Source organism: Miniopterus natalensis, chromosome 11 (genome assembly GCF_054644295.1).
Source record: "Miniopterus natalensis isolate mMinNat1 chromosome 11, mMinNat1.hap1, whole genome shotgun sequence".
NCBI lineage: Eukaryota > Metazoa > Chordata > Mammalia > Chiroptera > Miniopteridae > Miniopterus > Miniopterus natalensis.
This window is the reverse complement of record NC_142091.1, coordinates 40,048,895-40,060,909: the sequence shown is the minus strand read 5'-3', so window position 1 is coordinate 40,060,909 and position 12,015 is coordinate 40,048,895. Positions and strand designations below refer to the sequence as shown.

Sequence of the window (12,015 nt, the reverse complement as noted above, 5' to 3'; positions counted from 1 at the left end):
AAGGACTGGGGAAGGTGGGTTCCAGGGGGTGTGGTTGGTAGTGTGGCTGAGGACCAAGGCTGGGAGCCTGGAGGGTCCTGTCAGGCCAGGACAGAGGCTGGAACAGACAGAGACCTGAATAGGCCCATGCAGGATGTGGCCATAGGTACTGGTGCTCTCACTGTGAACCAGCGAAGGCAGCCTCTCACTCTGCTAACGCTTCACAATCTCTAAAGAGCTTCTGTAGACATAACTTCATTTGAGCCTCTTTATGAACCTGTGAGGCAGGCAGGGCAGGGAACTTGATTCCACTCTATAGATGAGGAAATAATGTACAAAGAAGTTAGGTAACTGGCTCAAGGTTACACAGGTAGATAAATGAATACCCTGGGCTTTACCCCTCTGTTCTGGCTAGCTTTTGAGGAGTTGAGGGAAAGGCTTGCCTCAGCCATAGCACCTCCTCATACTCTTGCCTTACCTGGAAAGCTGTCTGGCTTGAGCAGCCATTCAACACAGGGTTTCAGGAGCCCTGTCCCCTGACCTCTGCTCTTGGGCGTGAGATGGTGCCAGGGTTCCCTTTACTGGCTGGTCTCATCCCTGCAAGCTCCAAGTAGGCTTAGATGCCTCTCCACATGTGGGACCAGAGCCAGTACCTCCTTGCTGGGTTCTTCCCTTACCAGAGCACCTGCTCCTGGCCATGTCTACCACTACTGGACCATCTTAAAACTTACCTGCAACTTTTTTTTTTTTTTTTTCATTGATTTCAGAGAGAGGGAGGGAGAGGGAGAGATAGAAACATCCATGATAAGAGAGAGTCATTGATTGGCTGCCTCCTGCACATCCCCTACTGGGGATTGAGCCCGCAACCCAGGCATGTGCCCTGACCGGGAATCAAACTGCGATCTCCTGGATCATAAGTCGACGCTCAACCACTAAGCGATGCAGGCCAGGCCAGAAGAGTTTTTTACAAAGCTCACTCCAGCTGAGAGAAGTGATTAAACCAGGAAAAAAGGAGGTAGAGAGACCAATGAGGAGGCTACTGTGTAGTTCAGAGGTCCTGAGCTGGAGCAGTGGTATTAAGAGCAGAGGGGAGAGGCCAGGTTTAAGATGCAGTTAAGAGGTAGAATGACAGAGCTTGATACTTGATGGGCTCTAAGGGGGGAGGAGAGAGGGAGGGGCCAACAAAACATCTAAGTTTCTATTTAGGAGACCAGTGAATGGTGGTGCTTTTAGTGAGATGGGAGCACAGGAGATGGGCAGGTTGGAGGAGGGGGACAGAGTCTAGCTCTGAATGTGCTGAACAGACAGCTGGTGGCCTTCCTGAGAACGATGGTGGGAAACTGAGGTTCTGAACTCCAAGGACATCTGCCTGACAGGGTAGGAGGCATCCCTTTCTACCCCATGACCAGGAACAGCTCTGGATTCTGGAAGGAATGCCTTGCTTTCAATGCCAAGGCTCTAGCTTATGGTATGTAGGTTGGCCCAGCTTTGGCTCCAGTGACCTAGAAGACCAAAGAGGCCATAGAGGCCTGGGTTGTGGGGTTGGTGCGTTATCTCCACCATTTGTAAGGTGGTAACTGTGCGCCAGCCTTGCTAGAAGCCCTGCAGCTGGGGATCACACTGATAAATTCACTGTATTACTTTGCACAAATCAATATCCCAGCACTTACCAGGGGTTGATGTGACCGAAATTGGTTTCAGCCAATTCAAGAGGGTAATAAATGGCCATTTATCAAATCAATTCATTCTGCGGCACTTCTCTGGCTACCCATCCTCATGGTACCCCTGGGTGCCAGGGTCTACCCAGCCAGTCCCTAGCACAAATCTGACACTAGCCTAGAGGATCCAGGGAGGCCTGGCCTACCCTCTAGATCTGCTTCCCATTCCTGTACCTCCTTTATCCTTGAGGTCCTAAGGCACTGGCTGCTGACTGCCTACCACAAACCCTGACCCAGAGAGTGCCTCCGGCTTTACCTGGGTGGGTAGCTGGACATTATCTCACCATTATCAGTGTGATCCCCAGCCGCAGGGCTTCTAGCAAGGTGGGCATATAGTTACTGCCTTACAAATGGAGGTGATGACCTATCGGCCCCACAGCCCAGGCTCCAATAGTCTCTTTGCCTTTTCTAAGGTCACTGGGGCCATGGTAGGGTCAACCTACATATCAGAGGCCAAGGAGTAGGGCCCTTCTGATCTGAGGCAGAGTTTTGGTGACAGAATGGAGCTTTGGATAGAAGAAAGCACTCAGGGCAGACATTCTGACAGCCCTTGGAAGGTGGGGAGCTGAATCATCTACTCCTGTGTGGGTCCGAGACAAGGGGAGACAGATGGGTGTGGCAGCAGAGGTCTGTAGGACCAGGGAAAGAGGCCAGCCTGGGGCTGGGACTAAGGACCAGTCCCAGCTTGAAGGAAACAGTTGTGGGCCTGACTTAAAGAGCACAGTGCCCAACCCTAGATGGTCAACATCTTAAGGACAGGGACTAGATTTCATTTGGTGTTGTCTGGCAGTGGAAAGCGTATGTGCTTTATAGTTAGGTTGTCTGGATCAGCTCTGTAGTACACAGGAGAGGAAACCGATGCTCAAAGCAGCTAAACGACTAGCTTGAGTGGCACAGCTGGTAACTGCTGAGCTGCTATTCAAGCCTAGTTTGGTCTAAGTCTTCCCATCTCAATGTCCTCCCTCCCTCCCCCCAACTCTTACTTCTGGCAGCTTCATATCTTATGGGATTGAGAAGCTGGTGAGAAACAGGAGGTCAAGGGAGCAGGCAGCCTGCTGGGAAAGGGCCATGTAAGAAGCAGAGGGAAAACACTATGATGCAGCTGCAGTTCTGGCCCAAGTGCACAGGAGACTCCAGTAGGAGATGCTTTCTTAGCTCTCTGCCCAGGTAATCTATCTCTCCACGGGCTACTCCTTCTCTCTCCAACCAGAGAGCTCCCAGGGTCTCCCCTCCCTCCATTTCAGACACAATGTTGGCAAAGAAGTGGGAAGTTGCCACCTCCAAGATGGTGGCTGAGGATGAATGTCCGTATCTAGACCCAAAAGGGCAGCTTGGTGTGGTTTGTGCCTGAGCAGAGGGGCCTTGTATATTCAAAAAAGCTTTCTCTGGCTCCTGTATGTGCCAGCAGGCAGCCTTCTGACCTCTAACTTGTGAGGCAGCTCTGGTCACCAGGACACTTTTATCTGCTGATTGGGTCAGGCCCCTGACAGCAGCCACGAGTCCCATTGGTGTGTGTGAGAATGATGAAGACCAGGCTGGGCTCTGTGTGTCACAGGGACAACTACCTTCACTTTTCAATTACTCCTCTAATTGGTTTCCTAGGGCTGAAAATGCCACCCCACAATATCCCAGAGGGGCACCACAATTTCAGCCTGATATCTCCTTTATCAGTGAGCAGAACCTGGCGCTGTCCCTGGCCACTGCTGAACTGCATCTGGTGCCACCAAATGCTTGGAGAGAAGAAGTAAGCAATATGTAAGTGGGACTGACTGAGATACCGCAGGGCAGAGGTTTTTAAACTTGAACTGAAGATCAGAATTGCCTGCAGGGCCTGTTAAAAACATGGGTTGCTGGGCTCCATCCTGTTTCTGATTCCAAAGGACTGGGGCGAGGCCTGAGATCTGCATTTCCAACGAGGTCCCAGAGGATACTGATGACACTGGTCCAGAGACCCTGCTTTGAGAGCCACTGCCTTGGGGGATATCCCCTTCTCTAAGCTGATCATGGGTTCCTTTGCCCTTGCTGCGTCTGAGGTCACCCTCAGGGGTCATGTACCTGGGTCAGAGAACAATGGTGAGGCCACCACCTTTAGCAGAACCCTAATCCTATATTTCTCTCCAGTGGGGTCAGCATGCGCAGGAGGGCCATTAGATTAGGGGTTATACCAGTGGGCAGTCTGGCTCCCAGGTGTCAAAGTATGGGACATAAGAACTTCTGGGGTGGAGAAGAAAGCACTTAAGACTTGTTCAGGATGTTTTCCCTAAAACTGAGCCAATGGCAGAAGACAAAGTTCTAGTTCTGGCTCAGCTGCTACATTACTAGTGATGGACAAAGCTCCCATTCCTCTCTGGGTCTCAGTTTCCCCACCTGAAAAGTAGGGATGTGGGAAACAATGGACCAGATGATGGTCAGAAATACATTGTAAACAGAGGAAAAGTAGCCTTGAGAAATTATTTAAGTGCTCTGTCTCAGCTTCCTCATCTGAAAAATGGGGATTTAATGGTACCAACCTCACAGGGTTGCAATAAGGATTAAATGACAGAACATGCAAAAGCTTATCACAATGCCTGGCACATAGAAAGTACCTGACAAATATGAAGTTGTAATATTATTAGCTACCTCCCCACAGTTACGGTGACAGCAGGATGTACACTTCACTGCAGCAGACCACGAGCTACCCTGTCCCTTCTGGCACTGGCTAGCATCTTAGATCCTCACCTGCACCCACTGTGGCGATGGCATTCTCCTGGCCAATGATGTGCTCCTTCAGCCGTTGCTCCAGTGGAAATCGGCGCCGCTCCTCAGCTTCACGTTTCCGCTGCTTCTCCTGGTACTGTGGGGGGAGAGCAAAGGTGGCTCAGGAGTGCCAGGCCCAGCGGCATCCCAGCGGCATCCTGGTTTCATTCTATCCTTGACCCAGGGGATAAAACAAGGGCCTGGCTCCCCAGGGGCCAGGATGCACAGCTCTGGCTCAGGACCACTGAAGGCCTAGTCCTTCCTCCGTCCTCTCATTCTACCCCTTCCCCCACCCCCTTACCTCAGATGGCCACTGCCCAGGAGTGTTGGCTCACTCTGCTAGTAAAATAAGTACTACTACTAAAATTACCCTTGACTCTGAAGTCTGACAGAAGACATGGGGTTGAATCCCAGCTTTATCACTTATAGAATGTGCTTATCATTCTATAGGTGAGTAAGTTACTTCACCTCAGTTTATCTATTAATTAGGGATTAAATATGATGACATATATAATGTGCCTAGCATTGTGGCTGGCACGCAGTAAGTACTTAGCAAATATAGGTCCCTTTCCCTTTCCACATATCCTCTTGAAAACCTTTTTTGGTTTTTAAATCAGAGCTATGAACACCCTCCACTTCAATGATACTGCATTTCAATTAAACACAATTATTCAGCAATGGCTATGTGCTGGGCCCTGTGACTACCATGATGGAAATGTGGGGCTCCGAGAAGGAAGAGAACTGTGTGCTGCCCCATGGGAGGTTCTAGTGATGATGAGTGCCTGGCATGTGCTGGCCCTGGGCGTAGTCCATTTCAGTAAAGGCACTTACGAAGCTGGGGGACAGGGGAGGGAAGCAGGTCTTAGAGCAGAGAATTCAGGAGCCTCCTTTCCCCTCAGACCCCTATAACACTGACAGATTTCTAGAAAGCAAGCTGCCACGGTAGGGCCCTGTCACTAAAGTTGTGGCTGCAGATTGCTCTTGCGGGCAGAGTGGATGAAAAATACCTGCTGCTTGGGCAGTGTTTTCCTGTTACGGTAGTGACCTTGACAGAAGTTAAAAAAAATAAATAGCAAACAATCCAATTTTGGTTGTTGCTATCAGTCTGTAACTGAAAGCTCCCATCAGTCCTGGGGTTTCATGTGGAGCAATAATTCGGTACCGATCCCAGCGGAGCGACGCTTGCCGGTTGGAATCCAGAGTGTCACTGTGCAGCTCCCTCAGGCGCCACATACATCACCTGGCTCTGACGACTCCAGTCATATATCTGCCTCCTCCTCCTCCTCTCTGCCCACCCAGGCCCTCTCAGCACTCAGGTCCACTAGGCTGGTAGGCTCTGATGGTGAGATACACACAGACTGGCTGGTACAGCCCTGGCCAGTGGGTTGGCTGGCTTGTAGTCAGTCAGGCAAACCATGGAGGGAGCTCACAGCAATGGAAGTTGGCCTCCCATGGTTTGTTGGGTCTGTTTCCTCACTTCCCCTCAGTAATGGGTATCCCTACCTCTAGGCCTTTTGCTCACACTGCTCCCTCACCAGTTAATTCATCTCCTTGAATTTTAGCTTCCTCATCTAACATGGGGATGGTACACATACCTACCTTGCAGGATCCTTGTGGGATACTGGTGGGGATTAAATGAGATAGTGTATACAAAGCACCTGGCACAGTCTCTGGCACACAGCGAATATGTATGTAGAAGTGGTATGTGACAGACTCAAGTGGAGGAGAGCACAGTACCTGGCCCTTGGGAGGCCTTTGATAAATGTTACTTCTCCTTTGCTGCATTTTGATAACCGATTAGGTAATAACCCAGTGCCATTCATTCATTCATTCATTCATTCATTCATTTTTGTACAGGAACTCTTTAAACTAATTTAATTTGCATGGAGCTCCATACATAAAGAGAAGAGTTGCTCTGGCTCAAGCAGAAGCCAGGAGCCAAGTCCACTTGGATGCCCCACTGCCCCAGAAGTAGCCCCTGACTCCTTCCCCTAGGAACCCAGGGTACAGTCCCACCACCAGCAGTGTTCCAAGGACACCTACTGTGGCACATCTCTGCCTGTCAACTTTCCATATGTGGTACAGAATTCCGCCTCTAGGTACTTTCCATCCAATGATCTGTGGGGCCTCATAGAATATATCTTTTTCCTTTGCTGCATGCCAAACCTAATATGACTTTTTCGTCACTTTGTTGTTTTGGGTACAATCACCATGGCCTTCTTGTCTTCTCCAGGGAAACATTTCTACTTCCTGTAACTCTTCTTCAGTGTCATGATTTTAGGCTGTCTTAGAATTCTTGTTATTTTCTTGGGTAAGGGGAAAGGGTCATTAACTTCTATGGGGCTGAGGGTGGGGAAAGGTTACACCGTGATTTGGCTGGTTTCTCAGGAGCTTTCTAGACGACTCTGGGAAACATTTAACCTACGGCCTAAAACTGATTCTCCAACAGCAAGGAGCCCCAAATATCTACTCAGAAAAACTTCTGAAAATGCATAAGAATTCTGGATAAACATGTACAGGATACTGGGATTAAACCAGATAGAAGACTATTGCTTCATGCTCTTTTCCTAATGCTTAGCACAGACTTTGTACCCCCCAAAAATATGTTGAATGAATGACTTGTGAAAAGCTAGCCCAGTGGAAGAACCTAGGAGAGGGAAATACTTGGTTTGCATATACTCTTCTTGGGAAAAAGGAGAGAGAATGGGAGAAGGCACTTTGTAAGGGTTCCATAAATGTGGGCTATGATTGTTCCTGGCTTTTTGGGGAGATGGGGAGGAAGGCTAGAGGGATTAAGGTTAAGGCCATGGTCTGACTGGGTTCTACTAGAGAAGATAAGCAGGTGACCCAGCCTGCAGAGGCAGAGAGTATTGGGCTGAGAGGCACTAGGAAGAAGCCACCCAGGAAAGCCAGAGTGGGGGAGTGATCATCTTCTTAATAAAAGCCATATGCTATTAGCTTCAGAAGCCCTTACCTGGAGCTAGCAGCAACCAGCTCCCTATGCTGCATCTTGGCTGGATAATCGCAGCCACTGGTTTCCATCACTCTTGATTTAATATGGCACCCCTCCTGGCTGTGAGTGCATTTACAGGAAAGGGCTGGGAGGCCGAGGCAAAGCCTAGTTGCACTCACTCACAGGTGGGAAGCTGGACTGAGTGGCTCTACAGGGGAGGGTTACAGGGAGAAAGGGTATGTCAGGCACCATTACTGTTGGGCATCCCTCAGGGAGCAAGTCTGATAATGAACCTGGCAGCGTGTTCACTGAGAGGGTAGCTGGGGCAGGGTGGTATAATGAGACTCTGGGAAAGAATGGGGGTGGAGGGAAGAGAAGAGAGGCCAAGCTGTAGTTTGCCTCTCACAGGAGTTCAGGGACACAGAGCCCACTGGCTGCTCACAGGCAGACTCAGGTATGCCCCGTCCTCTTGACTCCCTGACTCCTACCCCAGCTCACACCATAGTCAGGGTTTCTATTACGCCCTGAAGCTGGGGATGACAGAGAGCTGGGTGGGGAGGTCAACAAAGGGGACTAGGGGGCAACAGATGAGAAGGGAGGGGGATGATGATGACAAGAACCCTAAGTAGGGGGAATGATGACAAGAGGAGCTCAGGGGGTCCAACAAAGGAGCCTAGGGGATGCAGAGCAGATAGAAGGGGAGACTGGAGGATGAGAGAGGCATCTATGGGACTTGAAAGTCTCTTGAACTGGCTCATAAAGTACATATTCCTGTAGAGGAAGGCTGGGCACAGAGCAGGCTTGGTGACCACTATGTCAACATCCTGGATTCCATTCTCCTCTCTTCCAGGCCATCCTCCTGTTGCTGCCAGAGTATTATTAACATGTAAATTGGATCATGTCACTCCTCTGCAAATATCGGGTTGATCCAGAGACAAGACTGGTGAGGAAAGGTTAAGAGGGGCAAGCAGTGGCTGAAGTGAGAAAATGAGTTGTGTTCGACTCAGTGCATCAAACCAGGAGGCACCTGATGGTACTGTATCCTATAACTGGTGATGTTGACTTTGATCACTTGGTTAAGGTGGTCTGCCCCAGGTTTCTCCTCTATCATTTTTCTCTTTGCAATTAATAAGTATCTTGTGGGGTGAGACTCTGAGACTATGTAAATGTCCTGTTATTCCTCAAACTTCCATTCACTAGTGTTAGCATCCATTGGTGAGTCTTGCCTGATTTGGGAACAGCTGTTCTAATCCTCATAGCCCTATGAAGTTCAGAATATCTTATCCCTCCACATATAAAGTTAATTAAAAGAAGGTTCTACTGGTAGCAAGTAATAGAGGTAGAACACTGACCCTTACAGTCTTGACTCCAGTGCCTGCACTTTCACCCTGGAGATAAGAGGCCTTCAGGGAGTTCAGAGTCTATTCAGGGAGATGAGACTTAAAACACAAATATTATACCTCTACTTTTAGCACAGGGCTACCTAATGAATTTACTGAAAATAAACACCAGAGGGTGTTCTTGCCAGAAATGCATAATCTGAATTGGATTATAAGGAAACCTTATAACCCAAAGTGAGGGACAGTCTACATAACCAGTTAGTACTTGTTAGAATATCAAGGTAATGAAAGACTGAGGAACTGTTCCAGATCAAAGGAGACCATAGAGACAGACAACTGAATCCAACTTGGAATCCAGAATTTTCTTTTCTTATAAAGGGAATTATTGGGACAACTGGTAAAATCTGAATAACATCTGTGGATTAGTTAATGTCAATATAATGCTTTGATTTTGAGGATTGTACTGAGATTATACAAGAAAATGTACTTGTTTTTTGGGAAATTTATGGTTTAAGGATAAAGGGACATAAAGTGTATAACTTACTCTCAAATGATTCAGAAAAGGTATATCTCTATATAATTTATGCATATTTAAGTAATAAAGCAAGTGTGATAAATTTTAATGTTTGGTAGTCTGGATGAAGGGTTTATAGGAATTCATTGTATTATTTTTTAAAATTAGGTGAAAGTAAAAGTAAAATAAACCAGGAAAATGCTTACCTTTGGGGGGTGGGGAGTGACTGGAAGGAGTATGAAGTGGACTTCTGAGTGCTTATAATAGTCTATTTCTTGATCAGGTGCATTTAGTTTATGAAACTACAGTGAGCTGTACACTAATATTACATGCACTTTATATAAGTATATTTCAATAAAAAGTTTTTAAGAAGTTAAAAACAAAGAAAAGACAAAGCAAAAATGTCCCCATAAAGCATAGAGTGCTGTGTCTGGCCCAGAGTAAAGCTGTAATGAAGACGTGTTTTCATCCCCATAGGACCAAGCACAGGGCCAGGCACCGGCACTCAAAATGAGATGTGCAGCAGGGAACAGGCTAGGCAAGGAAGGGAAGAGGTTTCTCTTCACCCTAAACCAGGAGGAACACAACCCTGCTGCATACCTCACCCCTTCCCTCCCAGAAAGCTTCTTTCAGCTCTGATGGGAGCACCCAGGCTCACAGCCTTGCATGGGGGCCCAGGGGAGCATTGCATCCCCAGCTACCCCTGAAGCAAATGAAAAAATATAGAGATAGAAAATGTGCTTGTGATTCTGTCACTGGGATATGCAAATAAAATATATATGATAGGTCTATCTGCCTAATATTCCTGCCAATTCATTCTCTGGGTGTGATTAAAATGAGCAATAAATTCCTCGTGAGTCTCAGTGGAGTGAGGATCTGGGAGTGGAGATGCGGGCTGGCACCAGCACGTCCCCCTCAGCTGAATATTCATCATGGAATAGCTCCCCATATTTTTGTTTTATCTGCCATCATGTGCACAGAGATATATTTCTACCTCTCCTTCGTCACTTAGTTAAGACATGAAAATGGTCTAAGCTTTAAGTATTAAACTCTCCATCTGGTGAAATCCTTCAAAGTGAGACCACAGGCTACCTCCTCTGTGAAGCCTGCCCTGCTCATTCTACCTGGAGGAGATCCATGCTTTCTTGGAGCCCTGCAAACTCTGTGTAGACCTCTCCCCTAAGGCACAAGTCAGTCTGTGGGTATGAGAGCCAGGAGCACCTGCCTCTCCCCACCCTCCTGTCCCATATGGCCAGCTCAGGGGACAGGAGCTGGGCTTCATTCACTTCTGGATGTTCTCGGATGTCCCAAGGAGGCTGAGAGAACTGAGTAAACCAACAGTGAAGAGAAACTCATTTAGGTCAATTAAGATGACAAGTTTTAGATAAGCAACACCTTTTAAAAGGCAGAATAAAATGAAACATTAGGCTAATAGATAATTTTAAAGTAGGAAAATCATCAAGAAATAACATTAAGTGAATAAAGCAGATTCCAAATGAGGAACTAGGATCATAACTTAAACACCTTGAGAGCCAAGTAGGAAATATAAATGTCTGACAGGCAAGCACATACAACAGGGAATGGGAAAACCTATGGCTAGAGAGTCTAAGCTCCAACCTCTAAAGCATTACATTCACATTTTTAAAAATTCTGGGTTGGCAAAATAAAACATGGCTGCCAGTTTGAGATCCCTGGTGTATACAAAAAGTCCATCTATATAAACATATATAGGTATGGTCCAGAAAAAGTAAATATAGTATCATAAGAGGAAATCTCTGATTTATATCTCAATAGTTACTTATAACAACTTGATTTTCTGTGAGCCGCCTGCTTTCTTTCTTTCAGCTTCAGTTTCCCATCTGTAAAATGGCAATAATAAGAGATGCTTCATAGATTTGTTGTAGGGTTAGAAAAAATATATATTAGAGCACCTGGGCATAGTGCCTGGATATACTAGACAAATGGTACCTACTATTATTATAAATAATTAAAAATATTAATAGCAGTTATATATATGGAGAAGGGCTAGAATGCTTTTAATTGAGATTCAGCTAGTTGACATCTCTTCCAGGAGGCCTTCCTTGATCTCCCAGGCAGGATTAGAGGCCGTCTCTGGGCTTTCAGTTCCAGGGCTTCCCTGGAACTGATGAATCAGTGGTGTCATGGTTTCACTTGCCTGTCTCTTTGTCAGACTGTGAACTCCTTCAGTGTTTCACCATCTGTCTTCTTCCAACACAGCCCAGAGCCTGGTATACAGGTGTCATTTATAAATATGTACCGAATTATTCAATTCTCTTATTTTACTTTCCTAATTTTCCAGGATGGGAGAGAGAACTTTTATAATTACAGATTTTCTATAATGAGCACATATTTGACTGTGCAGTGGAAGGTGAAGGTGGAGGAGCATGAGCTGGGTGGCAGAGGATGTGGGACAGAGAGAAGAGGCATAAGATCAGACCAGTGGTGGTAACTCACGTCTACATAGAGAGACAGGAGATGTGGTCTCCAGCTGGAGCCTCAACACCCTTCAGGCCTGAGTCGTTACGTTATGAACTTTGGCCTGAACTCAGGAGCAGCTGCTGCTTACTTACTGGCAGAGGGACACAGAACGTAGGTCTAAAGCAGTGCTCTTCCCCAGAAACTCTGCCTTACAATTTTGAAGACATAGTTTTTGCAGCTTGGAGGAAAACAACAGCAGAAAGAATGGGTGAGCACATAGATGCTAAGCAACTGAGAGGAAGACAATGATGCTGACATCCAGGGAGAGCAGAGAGG

The 12,015-nt window shown here is 47.1% G+C and overlaps 1 protein-coding gene across 1 annotated transcript in view; it reads right to left on the bottom strand.

Annotated features, from left to right (window-relative positions):
• CLPB (ClpB family mitochondrial disaggregase) overlaps positions 1–12,015 on the bottom strand; it is a 135,450-nt gene that overhangs the window by 21,807 nt on the left and 101,628 nt on the right. Inside the window, exon 7 of the mRNA XM_016208489.2 lies at positions 4,416–4,530. Coding sequence (XP_016063975.2) covers positions 4,416–4,530 — 115 coding nt within the window. The remainder of the gene's footprint in view (positions 1–4,415; positions 4,531–12,015) is intronic.